Raw genomic sequence first — 19,405 nt, forward strand, 5'->3', positions numbered from 1 at the left:
TAACAAATGCACATTATCTCTAACAAGTTTGCTATCAGCGAATCACATTGCAGATTTCAGTAGCTTATAACTGTAATTGCATATTTGCTTTAACAACAAGTTTAATGAAACAGGCCCCTGCTCACACAACAGCTTTTCATTCGGGTGGTTTTCACAGACGGGTTGAACTGCATCACAGATAAAGAATGGGCTTTGTTGAACGTGGGACAGGGAAGGACGTAGAAATACACAATATAGCATGTTCATCTTTAGTTCATTGGGACATCTTCTGTTTTTTCTTCTGATTTTTCTTCCGATTTCTCTCCCGGTTTTGCCGGCGGCATCTCTTCCAGTCGTTTTGGGCCGTAGATGACGACGTAGGCGCAGTGCCAGTCTCCGCCTCCCGACAGCTTCAGTATGTCCTCACTGTGGACCGGCGTCACCTTGTCATCGTCAAATTTGATCCATTCATCTAAGGGGAGGGGTAAACAAAATGAAATGCCAAAGAATCAGAGATAATATCAATAATAGCCAATTTTTATATAGTGCTTTTTCCAGAATAGCTCAAAGTGCGTTACAGCTTATTATTACCCCAGTCATTGGGATTCATTTCAAAAGTGCACAATTTCCACTCCCTGGGAGCCTTCCTTGCATTCATCGCAGCCTCATTATACCACTTTGAATTGATTAAGAAGTCTAAAAATCATCAAGAATAAACTCTCCTACAAGAAAAAGGTGTTTTCAATGGCTGAAAATATGTTGAAAATGGTCTGAAAGTGGCTTCCTAGAGGAATCATAACAGCTGGTAGACTGCTAAAATGAATTTTTTTTTCTTCCAATGTGCTCAAGTTCTAGAAGATATAACAATTGCAATAAATCTTGGAAACTTGCAACCACGCTTTGTTCACATTAATGTTATCCATGGAGCAATATACAAAGTACCATAATGAGCGAAACTCATATATTCGTATTCATGTAGGCAAAATTGCTCAATTTTTTAATTGTTTTTTTCAATCCCCAAAAAAATAATTTTTCAAAATAATAAAAATATAATATTTCACCCTTTTTCCTTTCCTCTTCTTTCCCTCTCTGGCTCACTGCCCCCATTCAACCCCCCCCTGTCTCTCTTTCTTTTCCCCAACATTTTATCTGCATACTGACCTCCTCTCCTCTTGACCCATGCAACATAGTGACCCGATGAACTTGACCTCCCTTGATGGGTCAGCACAGCCTGGAGCTCATAGTAACCACTGTTATTACTGCCAATATCTAGAAGGATTAGTAAAAAGTATGGGATATTCCATGGTTATTGGTATAGGTAGGACAAAATATATGATGAGGTAACTGCACGATATCGGATACAAAATAGCTTTTGATAGTTATGAAGCTATCAACAAGATCTGGGGTCCGTTGCAGAAAGAGTTGCAATCAATCGCAACTCTAAAAATCATGCGCAACTTGATTTTCAACCAATCAACAGCGCGCATTTGGGACTTGCGTTTGATTTTTTGACTTGCGTTTAAACGCAACTCTTTCTGCAACGGGACCTGGGCCTCGTCTTACAATGAGTTACGATTGATCCAATCAATCATATCTATGGAAATCCATCAGTGTCATAATTTTTCTGAAGAAAATTTGCAAAATGTCCTGTGTAAACAAAGGAAAACACACCAAATTGTCAAGAAATCACTGACTGTATGGCCATACATTCATATCTAAAAAATTTTTTTTAACAAACATGCATTTCATGTGTTGGCTCTGCTTGCTTTCCATATTTGCAGTTGATTGGATCAATTGCAACTCTTTGTAACAGGCCCCAGACATTCAAATCAAAGACTTGACAGGTATCACTGTCCATTAAAATGCGTCGCACAAGTGATTCTAAAAGCTTTTCCATCATCATTATCAAGACCATCCTTGTCTCCATCACTTATCCTTCTCATAATTACAGGCGTCCCCAAAAGTTAGTGAACCCACCAGAAAATTGCACCCCTTCTTGCCGAGCGTTAAAAGTAGACAAATGCACTACAATGTTCGGTGAGCCCTGAGGAACGAAACTTAATTGAATGTAATATTTATCTCCTGACTTCACAATTAAATATCTAACACATGACACACCTTGAACACTTGAAATATGCTCATTTTTTATTTGGTTCACTAGCTTTCGAGCACCACTGTATCACTATCATCACCGCAATCATCCTCCTCCTCCTCCTCCCTAAGATCATCAACAACATTCTCCTGTTCCTCCCCATCGTCATCATCACCATCATCATCATCATCTTCCTCCCAATCATCATCAATCAAAGAGCTTACCATCTGGGAAATCATATGGAAGATATTTGACATCCTTCTTGGGTTCTGCTACAACCGCCGCAGCCTTCTTCCCTGACTTGGCTGCATCCTTTGCCTAAAAAAAAAAGGAAAAGAGTAGATCATTTTAGAATAAATCCATATACAATCTGTAAAATACAGCTAAGCCTCTTTTATATGGCCGCCTGGGAACCAACACCCATCAGTTTAATTAAAATGGACTGAGATTAACATAGTGGGACAACAGTTAAAAGGAAATTTATAGGGTAGCAGGGCGCCGTCTCACAAAGAGTTCGGATTGATCTGACTAATCGCAACTATGGACGGCCAGCAACGTCAACATCTATAATGCATGCTTGTTCAAAATATTTTCTAGCTTTGATGTATATTCCTGCAGTCATTGTTTTCTTGAAAATTCACTGTGCTTCTCTTTGCATGCAAAGGACATTGTGCATGTTTTTCAGAGACAAAAATTATGACATTGATGGATTTCCATAGAGTTACAGAAAATATGACGTAATTCCGGCAGTTCGTGTTGAGCGTTGGTGTTGAATGTCGTCTGCTGAACCAGCTGAATCAGCCTCCCCCCCCATCTTCTTAGGGTTAAAAAGGTTTGTACCTTCTGTGCAAGCTCGACGTTCCTATCCTCCATTTCCTTAAACTTATCCCTGGCAGGAACTAGCTTTTCTTGAAGCTCAGGTGTGCAAAGCTCAAAGACATCTAAGGTCATTGGATATTTGATATCCTGCAAGAAAAAGTGAAAACAACACACCATGCTTGGACAGTGATTTTATATAAAAAACAAAAGCAATACACAAATATCTATTTGATTGGCCACCCTAAAACAAAATAAATTGAACATATCCAGTAACAAAAAATTTCCATTTTATACTCTCCACGTCATAACTCTTTTAGGGCATACACATTCATAAACTCTAGTAATCAATTTTTTTTATTGTGATAGACATATTTGGGGGATTTACCAAAGCAAAAGACGGGATTTAATAATGACTCAGCTTCATAAAAATATGAACATATCCAATCCTCTAATTGCTTTGAATTCATCCTAATCAGGAATAATTTTTTCATAAACAGGAGTGTATTATATAATAATATGTCCATTTCCATAGTGCAGTTAATACTATGTACATACTCATCTGCGCTTTGATACTTGGTATTATATCATTGCCGCAGCTGTAGCTAAGCCGCCATATTAATAGGCGCTCAAGCGTTCAAGAAATAAATCCTACCGGGTACCCATTCACCTCCCCTGGGTCAAGTGCAGCACAATGCCGAAGGAAATTATGCCATGGCTGGGATTCGAACCCATGACACTCTGTTTCAAAGTCCAGAGACTAATCCACTGGGCCACAATGCTCCACAAACACCATTATGTATTTGGTGGTACACTTAGCCATCAACAGTGGGTGTGAAGGCAACAGGTAGAAACGGAAATAGCACAGAGATGAAGAGAGTGTGGAAGACAAGATTTCCTTACCTTTAGGATCTTAGCGCTGATGGCTTCTTTTTCTTTGTAGTAGAATCTGACAAACTGAATTGTAAGGTAGGCTGGCAATCTATTGATTTTAGACTAGGAGAGATCAGAAATTCAAACGTTATTTTAGAAGAATCCGACTTCAGATAAATGTTACATTGGTTAACCATAACAGTTGATATCATTGAGAAAATTCTCTGTCGATATCATGCTAAAAGTATCTTAATGATATCGATAACTATCGACAAAAGAACATAATCAATACCGGTACGCATTTTTTATGCATTATAGCGATGTCACAAACTCGCGTTGGTCAAAATTTGTATCTGCCAGTGTACCAAGAACACTTTAAAATCCGCATTCATCGGATGTAAATGACTACATAGCATCTTTGAAAAAAAAATTTAATCATAAATACACCCTCACCTTTCACGTTATTACATGTAGCATTTTTTTAGGGTTGGATGAAGTTTTATCAATAAAAATCACTGTGTCCCTACATAAGCCTGAGTCGAATCGATTTTAAAATCGGTGTTCGATCGATGTCATCGAACACCGGTGCAGATTTTGCAAAATCGGTGCATCGAAAAAAAAAAAATACGTCGGCCGGCCGATTCGTTTGGATCACACAATCAATCATCAAAATATCAGTAATGTCCAACTTGACTACTACTTACTTGATTTCTATTGCCCCCCAAATGAAACCGATTGTGTAATTATGATGCCTATTCACCATTAATTTGAAGTTTATTTTGATCATACTTCGAGTCTTACTCGTCTGCTCGTGCTGAGATAATTTATGCACGATGAATTCATGAATGGAAGTCATGGCCATCGATCGTGCATGCGCAGTACTGTTCTTTAATCAAACCAGAAAATGGCCGGAGATTGACGCGATCAACGTAAAATAAATCTTGCTTTCATGAACAATATTAATATCATGACCACAGAACATTATTTAATAGTGATATTTAACAATAATTTCCATATGATAATCATTAATATGAATTTAGAGCTTAATGTGAAACGTTTGTATTTCGTTTCAATTTTCAATGGCGGACATCTCATGACGATCGACTTGAGTCGAGAGAGTGCACTTGTCTAAAAAAAAATAATTATCACATCAGGATTGATTCTCGAACATTGCCTACATTCAAAAACTCTTTTCAAGATCGTAATATAACCATATAATAACATTTTACATGACAAAACAGAGAAAATTGCGTTTGATATTTTTTTCCCATCAATTTGAAGCTAGTTTGTGCCCAACTTTGGGCTCTGATTTCATGAATGGAAAATATGTCATACGTCATCGAACACGCATGCGCATTGTGCTTCTTTTCTCGGAGCTCGGAGAAGACGTCCAGAGATGGAATAACAAAAGAAATAATGCCAGTATTAATTCTTCCATTAGTTCCATATGAACATAACATACTTTGCTGACATCGTCAATATTCTTAGTATGACCATAAAATCTTGTCAAATCGTAATAATTTATATGAATTTAGGGCTCGATTCGAAACATTCGTATTTATTTCGATCGCATGCTCAATATTATTGTGTCCAAAAAAAAATGGATTGTCATCATCAGGATTAATTCTCGAACATCGTCATAACTCATATTCCACAATCTTTCCTCACAATCGTTATATCAGCATTGAATAGCAATTCAAATGACCATCCAGAGAAAATTACGTATTTATTCGCATAAATTTATTTGGAACTCATTTTGGAGCCAACTACACAATCTCAGGCAAGTTATAGCGCTCTCCGTTGGTTGCACTTGTTTGCTGGCGCTGACAAGCACGCCAGTCGTTTCGGGAGAGTGAGTGTACGGGGCTGCGGACGGGGCTGGTGAATGCGAGTCTGGACTGCGAATGCTAGTTGACCGAAAATCATTCGGATCGACTCTGCGTGATTCATGTCTTTATTATTGTTTCACTTTAAACTTATATGTTGTCATCTGCAAATATCATTGTTGAAGATATTTTGGGAAGAATTCTGCATTGGTCCCCGGCCTTTTTTTTGTGTTTTGTGGTCATGGAAAATAAACGAACTTTGCTCTGTCATCTGCGCTGCTTGTGCAACGCTCACCCGGCTAACGCCAGCGCATACCGTCAGTGCGTAGTGCATGCATAATAGCGCATCGACGCGATGCAAATTTTTTCCCGCCTTCAATATTCGATGCATCGATGTTCGATCGAATTAAAGCTGTCGAACACCGGTTTTGAAAATAATCGATATGACTCAGGCTTAGTCCCTACATAACAGCGGGAATTATCGACAAAGAGAGGAAGATTGTCGATTTCGCTAAGTGGCAAAAACAAGCGATTATCGACAGGACTATCGATAACGACGATAACGACGTTATCGATAACAGCCCTAATAACAGCCCTAATAACAATAGAATAGAATAGCCCTTTCAATGAGTTGTTTAATAAGACAGGTATGTCGCCATGTCAGAGCATATACTATGCAAATGATGCCCGGCCCGAGTGCATTGGGTCAAATAGGCATAGCGATAAATTGTCCGAAGCCACACTTTCTATTTTAAGCAAAACAAAAAAGGTGTAAGGGGGTAAACTTCACCTTTAATAAAGGGGTCTCTTTCAACAAACGTCAGTTTATAAACAGTGTATACAATACGATCACATAGATTTGTAATCACAGCAACAAGGACGGAGAGAGAGAAAGAGAAAATGATAGAGAGATGAATTAACTTCTTTACCTCTTTGAGATATTGTGCATCTCTGTTGAGTGTCGGAGAGCTTTTCACTAAGGTTTCTTGTAATCTCTGTTAAAAACAATTCACAGTACATACATGTAGACCGGATATCTCATAACAGGAAATTGTTGTGTCAATGCAAAAAAGCCCTTAGCAACATACTGTACATACTGGCATTGTCAAAATGTTTTGCTAAGGGTGTTTTTATACCAACACATGCTTTATTATCATAAAGTATCGTTATTATTCCAATCTTAAATTGAAATAAATTGCATCTGTTAACAATAACATACAATTTTTAACCTTTTACTTGTATAACACATGCTACATTATATTGCTTACCTGCAAAATAAGTTAAGAAACTATACTACTTATGTATAACTTAAGAGATCATATTAGAAGTTAAACGTCAAATTGATAAATAATACACAAATGAACAACTAATAAATCACAAAATACAACTTTAAAAGTTTCATGCATTTTTACAGCTCTTACCAGCCAAGTATTTGCTTTACAAACACTCATATTCCCAAGCCTCAAAAACAATATAGTTGCTGCGGGTCTTGCACGTTTCGTCAAAAGTATACTCACGTTTTTGAGTCCTGTGTGAAGGTATTTGACTTCCTGTGAGATGAAGCAGCTAAGTTGATAGAACGTCTCTTTTGATTTGACCGGAGTTTCTTCTTCCGATTCTACACATTTTAACCTGGATTGTGGCAGTCAAGGAAAGAATCTCACAGAAACTAATTATAATAATAATAGTAATTAATGATTATGATGATGATGATAATAATATAGGATTTGTATAGCGTACGTATCCACCTTGCTAGGTGCTCAAGGCGCACTTATATTACCCCAGCTAAGCTAGTCTATCAATTCTGGTGCGCACAGCTGTTTGAGGAATTACTTCCTGCCGGCACCCATTCACCTCACTTGGGTCGAGTGCAGTACAGTGCAGATAAACACGCCATGGCTAGGATTCAAACTCACGACCCTCTGTTTGAAAGGCGAGAACCAGAACCATGCGCCCACATAAACACTAACCGACTCAATGTATTGTAAACAAGCCGTTGGAACCGAAAAGAGCAACCTTTGTACCATCACAAACATACGTACTATCCAAATGATGGCATTGCACAGAAGCGTACGTCACAAGTTTGTTGCATATTCAACCTGGAGCTCTGCATGTCATAATTTACCAATACCTACTTGTTTTATTTCTTTTTCATTTGACAGCAGGCTCTTCTTCTGACTCACCAAATTTTTACTGCGATCTTGAAGGTCACAGAAAGAATCTCAATGGAAACTCATACATGTCGGGACATTGAAATCAAGGTGTACAGACTCTTGTCTTTCAAACAGGTCTCAAATCCCATGCATAATATATAAAAAATTGAAAAATCTTGACTCATTTAGACTTTTAACCAATACTCTGCCAACACAGAAAAATATAATAAAGACAAAGTTTTGAGAAGGATACATGCTTTCAAACTCGCAACCAAAGTACTGATCTACAAATGAATTCTTGGCCACAGCTCCAGCCGGTGCACTGTCCTCCGGTTTCACACCGGGTAACTTCTGCTGCAAGAGTCGTACAAGCTGTATCCAGCACTCATTAGCATCCTATGAAAAAAAAGACAGTGGGTATAAAGCCCTTACATACTGTAGAACGGTAATATAACAGTATCCCCTTTATGTGATTGGTTCAGAGGGCACATTCACACTTCTTAATAAATGCTATTCCTAACCTGAAAAAAATCTCTAATTAGGGTCTGATATTCAGGTGAATTAAAACCACTTTAAAAAACCTACAATAGAAAATGGGTAATATCTAAAACAAGTGGCAATTTAAGAAATAAAATATCATCAGCTTTTCAAAGTATGTGCACAAAACCAATGAAAAGTTAATTTACATAATAAAGATAAATGAAAGTCATATTAAGTGTGCTATTCTTAATAATGTTCTTAATTATTGTTTGTGTATATTCATTCTTTTATCCACTTTCTCTTTCATGTAAGCACGTACTGGATAGGGTCAAATGGTCTTTATTGACTAAAGTAATTCAGTTAACTTGATTTGACCCCGGCAGTCCAGAGGGTGCTCAATCTATACTATGTTATATGTTTATAATATGTTGTATTACATTGTACAAATTTCATATACTTTTCATTGCCGAAATACAATAATGGGCAATTCCACAGGTTGGGACAAATCTGTAACGTGAGTAACCGACACATTCCAAAGATTTGCCAGGAGCATAATAGAATTTCCCAAGTTTTGTTTTTATACAAAGGATAGTCAGACTGTGTAATTTGTTGTGAAACGGAGATGTTTAGTTCCTATCAATAATAATGGAGTTACAGCTCCAAGTATGAGTCAAGGTGTCTCCAAATGTAACGTGAGTAACCGTGGAATAGCCCTAATAATGATTACGAACCTGCTGTTGGAAGCCGCCATGTTCACTCTTCTCCGCAAAGTGTGGGAATGCAAGGTGTAGGAGCTGAAGGAGAATGATGGGAGGGAAAGCTTCCGACTTCTTGTCCATGACTGAGTAGAGATCTTTGATGGCCACCGTCATGGATTCAGCAGGGGCGCTGGCAGCGATGGCCATGTTCATTGCACCTTGATACCTGGAAGGGTGAAAGAGAGAACATGATTAGTAGATGGAGGAGGGGGTAGGACAATAAGAAGGATGAAGGAGGTAGATGGAATGCTTCTGACTTCTTGTCCATGACGGAGTGGAGATCTTTGATGGCCACAGTCATGGATTCAGCAGGGGCGCTGGCAGCGATTGCCATTGCACCTTGGTACCTAGAAGTGTTGAAGAGAGAATATGATTAGAAAATGGAGGAGGGGTAGGACATTGAGAAGAAGAAGGATGAAGGGGGTAGATGGAATGCTTCTGACATCTTGTCCATGATAGAGTAGAGATCTTTTATGGCCACTGTCATGTATTCAGCAGGGGCGCTGGCAGCGATTGCCTCATTCATTGCTCCTTGGTACCTAGAAAAGTGAAAGAGAGTATACGGTTAGAATATGAAGGAGAAGGAAGGAGATACAAGGAAAGCTTCCAACTTCTTGTCCACAACAGAGTAGAGATCCTTGATGGCCATCATCATTGATTCAGCAGGGGCAGTAGCAGCAATCACCATGTTCCCTATTTGTCAGCATGGAACTTTTTACTATCAGCTACAACTTCTACAAAAGTATACATTTAAAAACAAACGCTTAAAAGATATCTAATTTTTTAGTGCTTTTAATGAACAATGCAAATTAATATTAAAGTGTTTTGGTCTAGGATTGTGTGTTTTTTCATATCCTTTGGTTCATTTTGCTGTTGATTTTATCAAACTATTATAATTCCCCATTCCATCTTAACTAATAGTTTTCGATAAATCTGTTAAATGTTATGGTGGCTGTCCAGATAAACCTTCTGGGCTTACAAAATACAGCAGCTAAATTCCATTTTTAATCAAATAATCTTATCTATTTCATTGAAACATTTTATTTTGATTATCGTATTCATACCTGTATATGATTCTATTTTGATAGAATGGAATGTAGATAAATGAATTTCCTTCAGCAAGGAATTCATCCACAGTGTGCTGCACTCGACCCAGGTGAGGTAAAGGGGTACCGGCAGGAAGTAATTCCTCAAAAAGATGTGTGCACCTGAAAGGGTATTCTAGCCTAGCCGGGTAATAATAATAATAATAGCAGGGCCTGCCGGGAGAACATTTTCGGAACTGAAGTGGCTACCCTGGGTAAATATACCATTATTATTATTATAATGAAATCAAATTGAACTGAACTGCACAAAGCATTAAAAAAAATTAGAAAGAGGCAGGTGGCTAGGGGAGCAGCAAGCCTATTACATCTTCATTTATTTCATGCACGTTACTTATCCTTACGATCTGAGCTGTTCTCTGAGGTCTGGCACACTTCTGAGGCACTGTAACGTAGCATTCAGGTAGCACGTATTACCAAGGTTGGTTAGACCGCAAGGCAACTCCATCTGAAAATGAGAACAAAAAGCACAAATTCCCATGATATCCCAAAGGGTTATTATGTGAGCTAGGGTGTGTGTCATGAAAGTTGTCAGCACTATCCAAATTTTCAGTGCTGACTATTTCAGTGAAATCCTTGCTTTTAATTGGCTGAGAAGCTCTGACCTCTGACTGTTACTACAAGTATGGTAACTGTCAGAGAAAGACGTCTTGTCAGTGCTGACAACTTTCATGAAAAGGTCCCCAGATTAGGAACAATAATGGAAAGTACTGTATAAATGTGTTAACACTTTTAAAGCAAGTACATACCGGTATACTAATATTTCTTCAGTCTGAAATTTCATAGTACCAATTGCACATGATATCTCAAAGGGTTAAGTGAGCAGATTAGTAATAATAATGTGAGACTCCGATTAATGTACAATTGCATTATTAACAATAAAGCAAGTGCATATACTGATATTTCTACAGCTTGAAAATTCATTGCACCTTTTTTTACATGAAATGATAAAAGAGGGCTATTACGTGGAAACAAGCAGCAGTTACTACTGAGCAATTCCATGAAATATGTACGTCCGACCCCATGCACATGAATGTGAGACCTTTATGAAATCTTCTGTCTCTGATTTCTGATTCACATGATAGTCTGTAGTGCTGTCAAATGACCATGACTTGGCCAGTTTATGAAGTGAAGTAAAACCTGAGAAAAATGGGGGTCGGATGTACAAAAAGGTTGATTATTTTACAGAACTGCCTTACTACCACAGCTAGTATGTTTTTCTTCCATTAATGCTACTTGGCCACCAGCATCTAACATAACCGCGGGGAAATTTTCTCCCCCATAATTAGCAATTGGTTACCAAGCTCTCTATTCCCATTTGGCACTGTCACACTGATGAAACAGACTTCAGACCAACACCATAGTTTCCACTGACATACATGTATGCTACCATAGGTCGGTTTCGGGTCATTTTTCATTGATGTGACTGTTGCATATTGGTATTCAAGAGGCTAATAGTAAATACTCACAGCTGTGGCCAGTTCTTCTTCTGTCATATCTTCCATGAATACAGTCTTTTCCTGAGGGGCTTCTGGCAAGGCTTCAGCTGAACCCATCATCAGCAGAGTCACACCCTGAGATGCGTATACATACAAAAGGATGACAATATTTTGGAGGGAGTGCAAATGTGCTAGTCTGCACTCACAGACTCATATTTGGCACTTTAACAAATTATACCATGTTTCAGAAGGAGACTGCACTCTAAACCCTCTGTTTGTGTCAGTAGCCACTAGTCTGCATGCACAGACCTCTTTTGAAACTCTGATCAACAAGTGGGTCTTCACACAAGACTAGCACAAATATAAAACTTCAAGGGCCTTCTGTACACAAGTCACTGTAGGCTGCACATTCAGACTCTCTAACTCAAGTGAAGGCTTTGCACAGCAGACTAACAGCCACAGTACACATGGGTGAAACTAGTCTCTTATTTCAAACTTGATTCAACACTACGTGGAAATAATGGTTCGAATTCACAAAGTTGGTTTTTAAAACCTACGGTTGAATCCGTGGTTTATGCAGATTTCCTGTATGAATTACGCTTAATTTAGCCCTTATCAGGCGCGTTAATAAAAAATTCCATTTCTGATGCACGCTTTCGTCAGTGCGCCGCATTGAAGCCTGTTACCATGGTTAGATACGTTATTTTATTCATGGGTCCACTGTTACATTCAAAACAGTGGACTCATGAATAAAGTAGCGTGGATAACCAAAGCAACAGGCGTCATATGGCGCACTGCGACAAAAGCACGCATCAACATTGGACATTTTTTAAAATATACATGGTAAAATAAGCACAATTTATACAGGAAATCTGCATAAACCATGGACTCAACCATGGGTTTTCAAAACCACCTTTGTGAATTCGGGCCACTGGGGTTGCACAGTCTGCAGACATCAGCATTGCTTGTAAAGTCACAAACTTGATACAGCAACTATACGTATAATCTTTCATGTTCTTATCTGCTCCCAGAATCTATGGGGAATGGGGAAATGCAGTCACATATGTACCCATAATATTGTACATATTTATCTTTTCGTAATCAGTTATTCATAGTTTAAAACAAAGAGATCTTCAATCTACACAGGTAATGTCCAAATTCGTTATTCTCATATAATACATCTCAAGGAAAGAGTTCCTTTTTTCAACAGCCACCCTAAAATATGTTTTTTTCACTGGTCACTTTGGGTGGTTGACGCAAAAGGAACTCTTCCCCATCTCATAATTATTTTCACATATTCCTCTTTATTTTTTTTTTATATTTTGCTCCTACCCATAATTATTATTTTTTAGTGATTTGAATTGACTTGAATTAATTTGAATGCATATCACAAGCTGTCAAACGGAACAAAACTAATGTAACAGCAGCAGAAGCATAAAAACTGCAGTCAGTCATGCATTACTATGCAATATGCAGTCACATCGGTTAACTGACTCCAAACCAACACATGGTATGTCATTGGAATTATATAATAGATTTAGTCGGTCTGGAATCAGTTATTGGAGTGTGACTGAGGCGACAGATCTATACTCACATCTTTGAGTTTGAAGTTACCCCAGTTATCATCCTTGAGAACTTGCCCTTTGAGCATGATCTTCTGTCTCTGAGGGTACACTCCAGACAGGGCAAACATCTGGGCTTTCAGGACCTCCGGAGTCTCGTCCGTGTTGCATATTATATCATTGAACTTCTCCTTCCCCCACTTAACGTTGACTGAGCAAAAGAAATACGGTATAGAACTCTAAAATTAATTCAGTTGAAGACATATATGCAGTAGACATTGTCTTCAGTATTACAAAAAAGCAAAACAGTGTGTCATGTCAGTGAGTGACAAGTCATCGAAAAGACAAATTTTAGCTTAAGACTCTTGACTTGAGCCGAGGCAGAGTGCAAAATTTTTGTTATACTTTGAAAGTCTCCTCAATATTCACTGGCCCCACAGTCAAGCCAGGAAGTTGAGCTGGTCACCTCACTGCCTTCGGCTCCGGTAATGCGGGACGATCGACGTCGATGGCTGGCGGCGGCCAGAATACATGCAACTCACTTGTTAACTGCAAACATCCTGCCTGTGGCGAATCTACAGGTATGACTATGGTATATGCCAATGCTGTACATAGCACACACTTTGAAAAATCATTAAAATATCACTTTTGTGACTAAAATTACTAACTTTCATACAGTTGCAATTTATTTTTCATTAGTAACTTGGGAATAATTTTTGTATTCACCAGAGCGCTCAAAAACTTGAATTTGGGGCATATTTCTGTGTACGCCCTCTATTGGTGGAAAGTAACATGGCAAGACAATTTTCATTTTTCAATCTCTATTTTTAATTAAGAAAAAAAATAATTTGAAGAATTAAATTTACATAAGAGCCAATTTATATGATAAATAGCTGTAATGAAAACTGACAGTGTGAGAAAATCAAGCATTTGTCCCATATAAAAAGAGAAATTAAGCCAAACATTGCCACCATGTATTTTTCCACACATACATGGGGATGTAACTGAGAACAAGGTTATATCATAACCTTATTCATTGAATGAGTGATTATAACCTTGTTCACGAATGAGTGGCCCAACTTTTACTAAGATTTAAAAAAATATAACGAGAAAGATAAATAACTTAATATTATTAAGTTATTTTAACTTAATATTATTAGATCTATTTATCTTTCTCGTTATATTTTTTTTCATTTTTACAATAAACATGATTTCTATCCCACCTTTGTGACTCGTAATATCCGATCGAGTTCATCGTCCGGAAGTTCGGGTAGGTGGAGCGTAGTGTAGCGGTAGTGAAGTGGAGTGGTATAGTCACGTATTGTATTACCGGACACTATCATATTTCCGGACACGCATATTACTACGTACGAAATCAATTTCGTAGCGCAAGGCTTCCGTAGTTCAATTTCACAGATCAATTCAAAGAACAAGATTGCAAAAACAAGGCGAAAAATCTAACTTTTACCTTATTTTTCTCTAAAATGACAGAAAATGCTTAAAATACCATATAACATAGTTTTGCATTAACAATTGATCCCAATTGATCTATTTTCTGATGGAAATACGGACCTGATAATTGCCGAATTTCAATCTCGTCCGCTCCATCGATCAGATCGTCGCCGGGATCGTTGACGGCTAGTTCTCAAGGTACTCGGTACCCCTGCCGTGCGCGAGGTTTACCGTGATAGACAGCCGTCAACGATCGACAGCGCATCTATAGAACTTGATAACTGAGGGTCACGATATGAACGAGCATAAATACTGGAAAGTGCCACGCGACCGCGCAATTGAAAAAAAAGATATTAGCTGGCAAACACATTTTTTTACAAAGATCTGCGCTCAGAATCGATATAAGAAAGCAAACAAAAACTTAGAATTTACTCATGATATGACATAACATGAAAAAAATCACACCATTTCTTTCTTTCATCATTATAATCAAGAATATTTTGGCATTATCGTGATATTGGGAACCACCGTCCACTTCAGTCTTCATACAGCAGTGCTTTATTCAGCACAGCGACAAATTGTGTACAACGGATAGCGGAGCGTGAACGTAGCGGTCGTGTACATTTTTGCTTATTACATGACGTCATCCAGCCACTGCCGAGAACCAATTTATGAATGAAAATATAGTAAGCATGCGCAGTGCAAGCCTTTTATTTCCCCACACAGAATTCCACCAAAACAAGTGTGCAATTCTCTATCACCTCGTACCAAAATCGACCTAGAATTTCACTTTCGCGTATTTTATATGAATTATGAAAGGTATTCTCGGAGGATCTATTTTCTCACGGATACTGCACAGGTAAGAGAATTTCGATTACTTTTTGCTTTTCCGTCAAAATCTTACAAAGTAGCGTCTATATGTCATCATGTTCGTTGGAATTTGTAGAGTCTATCGCAACGTGCACAAAGTCAATTGGCTTCCGGGTTTCGGAGCGTCGCGTGAATATGCATGAAATTGCAGTTTCGATAATTTTCGATCGATACCGGAGCGATCCGATCACGAACCAAGACCATTTACCGCGTACACATCGTGACCGGATATCGTTATCGCTATCGATACTTCAGCACGCAGTCCGAAGGAATTATTTTTCGGACCACGTGATCATGACGTGATCTGCGCGATTGACCAATCAGCGGTCTTCGAATCGCTGTGCGGAGACGATCTATCCGTTGTACACAGTCTATGGACAATTTGCCGTTGTGTTCAGTCACACGCATGGTTCCCTATTTCCACCTCCATTCATCTTGTACACAAGTGCGCATACACAAATCCACGAGTGGTTCCCAAAACCACGATTTGGCCAATATTTTTACCCGTCCGGCGCGCATCCGGAATTATGATGTAATTTGTCACGCACGAAAATAATTGTTTTTCGCGGAGGGGTATGCAGCAAGTGCGGTGCAAAGAAAACGGTTGGAAAATATAAATTAATATCATCATATTCATAATTTTCAGAATATTTGGAATAGCAAGTGATAGTTTTTCTTGATTGTATTCCCTCTAGTTGTCATTTTTAAACCACTGAAATAAAGATGTCGGGCAATAGGATACACTGCCATACTGCACGTGCACGAACTTCGCCCGAGGTACGGTACTGAACGATACATTAATCTCAATACACGGGACTGAAAAGTTCTTTCCGGCGAATGAATGAAAAGTGGTCTCGGATAATTCGCATAAAATTAACAGAAATTTCACAACAGGAGTCATCAAAACAAATTACTATACATCTATTACTCATATATGATTGTTTAAAACATGCAAACTTACTCTTATAAGATGGCATTCTGGAAATTCTGCCGGAACGGTAGCACTTTCAAATTCTTTCAACGTGCACTCGATCGAATGAGTTAACAAAATGCATTGAACTTTGACATCGACGTCATCATACATGTAGTTTGCAAGCGATTAACGCTAGCCGAGCTCGCGAACGTGTGCTAGAGCCTAGAGAGGGGGCCTTTCTGCATGAAATGATTTCCAATGTCTTGCAAATTCATGCAATTTATTATCAGTCTAGTGTTCAAATTGTTTTTCTAATGGACTGATGTGAGATGAAATAGAATAAGAGCCCCAGATAAAAGATGAAACAAGGTCAGAAAACATCTACAAAAAAAAAATATTAAATTCCGAAAAAAACTGAAGGAATGATCTGGGTTTATTATCAACCTTTCTCCTAATCCACAGGCATAGATTAATTGCTATTGTTATTTGTATCTCAAATTACCCAGGCTAATTCCCTATACCTTTCAAAGTGGACTACCCAAGCTACTTTGAATGATCTTTATATTTTCTCCAGAAATTTCATAAGTTTCCTTTTGATTATCTTCCACTTATAGTTTCTCTAAAGTTATTTTGCAACCTCAGTATTGCTCTTAGGATCAATCTCCAGCAATACGCATCTTCAGTCCCTGAATAATCTGCAACTCCCACTCTGAAGCACCTTTCCTTTAAACTGAAAACACTTTTTTCCCAACCTCCCTCTCGCTCTCTCGATCCCCTTACATAATTATATAATATTGGATGGCCTTGAGGTTAATACAAGGAAATATTGGACGAGCTTTGCAAAATATTGGACTCGTCTTCGACTCGTCCAATATTTTGCAAAGCGAGTCCTATATTTCCTTGTATTGACCGAAAAATGGGACATCCAGTATTATGATTATTATTCATACAGAGAATTTTAGCAAATAATTTTTAACTTACCCTCCTGCCCTGAGACTCTGACTCTGCTGTATGATGGGGGGACCTAAAGCTACGCACTTTGTTTTCAAACAATAAAAACTGTCCCAATTTTAATATTTCAACAAATTATATTTCACTAATTTGTGGCAAACATTCTAAAGATCATTAACCAAGTAGAAAATATCACAAAACTCACTAATACGAAAATCCCGTCGTGTTTTTCGAAAACCTCTTAATTTCGCCGCCCGATGTAGAAGGGGTCCTAAAGCTACGCACTCGATTTATCATGCAAAAAAATATCTCCTGTGCCTCAATTTCTAAAATATATTCAAATTATTATAGGATAAAATGAAATTAAAGCGAATATAACTCCAAACTTCCTAACAGTTGTTGGTTTTCTCTGCATTTAGAGATTTACTGCAGCCTCTGTAGAAAAAATTTAATAGGAATTGTTCATCACTCTGCAGTCACAGTTCCACACACATTGCGCATTTGCCATTGAAAACTGCATGCGCGCGCGATGAGTGGTGCGTACACTTCGGGAATTCCCCTTCTAGTCGTCCAATATTTTAAATATTGTGTCACCTCGGAAAAAATATTAGGCGAGTTCAACAAACTTTTTAAGTGGGTCGAGTGCACCAACAAAATAATACTTGTATTTGGGCTCTAAAATTGTCTGTATGAATAATAATGGTCTATATGTTCCCGCTCTCTTGATATCTCTCCTGCTACCTGCACCATAACCTCTTCCTTCTAAATTCTTCCTTCAATATATAGCTTGGTAACCTTTGCTCTTTTCAATTGATCTCTTTATCAAACCTAGTGAACCATACCTTCTCATTATAAAATGTTCACATTCTCAAGAGTCAATATAGAGGTCTAGTTATACCCTTTCTCTGATTAATTCTCTTCATTTTCAAGAAATGTTGGCTGCCCTATATCGGAACAAAAATGAAAACAAATACAAACCATACAAAAGGCAAATAACTCATTTTCACATACATATCTGTCCTATATATCTCTGTATAACTTTATTGAAATATTGTGACATTTAGTGTAACTTTTCACGTTCTATGTTGTGCTTGTGTTTAACCTCCTAATGACAATCCTAGCAGGGTCATATTGGTGAAGGTTTGAGGAAAATCCATTAAAATTAAGTTATGAGAATTTTAATTTTTTCATCTGTGATGTAATAAACGAGTAGCTGTCCCCTATGGCATATAGTATAGAATGCATAAATTTCATTTCTTTTAATGGTTTGCAATGAATTATTTTTATTTTATATCTTAGGAGTGGGTGTAAAATCATTTGTGTATTGATATACTAAAGTTACAATAAAAAACATTTTCAAATTTCTAATAAAATGACAATTCATCGATTTTTAATTACCATACAATATGTAGAAAAGCTGCTTGCATATGATGGCACAAATCAAATCAAAATTCTAATTACTTTTTTATTCATTTATGGATTTTTTCCTCAAATCTTTCACAATATTTTTCTTATTTTTTCTGCTATTTTTACATTAAACCTTTGGTCAGGGTTAACTTCCCCTTTAAAATCATGGTGACAAAACATTTGCTCCAGCGACATTTTCTCCAGCAACATTTTTTCCGGTCTTAATATCTCAGAGGGCATAGGGTTCGAGCTAGAATTGTAATAAGGTTTTTTGGTTCAGAATAATTAAAGATAAATATTAGGGTTTCTTCCATTTTGGAACTTAGGATTAATGTTTGGCTTATTTTCCATTGTAGCAATTGTCGCCAGAGCAAATATCATGGAACCAAAATCAAGTGCAATGGCAATTAATTAAGCATGACAACTTTTGACATCTTTGTGAAACACCCCTCATGCTACAGTTGATAGCCGCAAACGTAACTTTGAATACAATGTTTTATAAATTACAAAGTCTTCAAACAACACTTACCTAGAATATAGTAATGTGTTTTTATTGTGTTCTTATTAATCTATTCAATCTGTTCGCCAAATACAAAAAAGGAGAAAAACACCATTTTATGAGTAAATATCAATATTAATCAAAGATAATTGCACTTGCATATACATATATGATAGACAGTTGTGTATAGAAAGCTGAGCTTTGAGCAATTCACAAGGCTTTGTTGAAATTT

The 19,405-nt window shown here is 37.6% G+C and overlaps 1 protein-coding gene across 1 annotated transcript; it reads right to left on the reverse strand.

The window, feature by feature from the left end:
* Window positions 1-144: 144 nt before the first annotated feature.
* LOC121430849 (ubiquitin carboxyl-terminal hydrolase 14-like) lies at window positions 145-16,461 on the reverse strand. The gene is made up of 13 exons (XM_041628274.1): window positions 16,365-16,461; window positions 13,114-13,292; window positions 11,550-11,654; window positions 10,425-10,528; window positions 8,951-9,143; window positions 7,993-8,135; window positions 7,104-7,218; window positions 6,516-6,581; window positions 3,791-3,883; window positions 2,912-3,037; window positions 2,296-2,389; window positions 1,141-1,248; window positions 145-451 (listed from the first exon to the last, which is right to left on the reverse strand). Exons 1-13 carry the CDS (start codon window positions 16,378-16,380, stop codon window positions 249-251), a joined length of 1,545 nt encoding a protein of 514 aa, XP_041484208.1. The 5' UTR covers window positions 16,381-16,461; the 3' UTR covers window positions 145-248.
* Window positions 16,462-19,405: the final 2,944 nt, after the last annotated feature.

This window comes from Lytechinus variegatus, chromosome 17, assembly GCF_018143015.1.
Source record: "Lytechinus variegatus isolate NC3 chromosome 17, Lvar_3.0, whole genome shotgun sequence".
In the NCBI taxonomy this organism is placed as follows: domain Eukaryota; kingdom Metazoa; phylum Echinodermata; class Echinoidea; order Temnopleuroida; family Toxopneustidae; genus Lytechinus; species Lytechinus variegatus.

Coding starts and splice junctions, on each gene's coding strand:
- LOC121430849 (XM_041628274.1), bottom strand. Junction 9,144..10,424: donor CTCAGAGAACAGCTCAGATC/GTAAGGATAAGT, acceptor TCACCCTTCCAG/GTATCAAGGTGCAATGAACA. Junction 6,582..7,103: donor TTCACACAGGACTCAAAAAC/GTGAGTATACTT, acceptor TGTTTTTAACAG/AGATTACAAGAAACCTTAGT.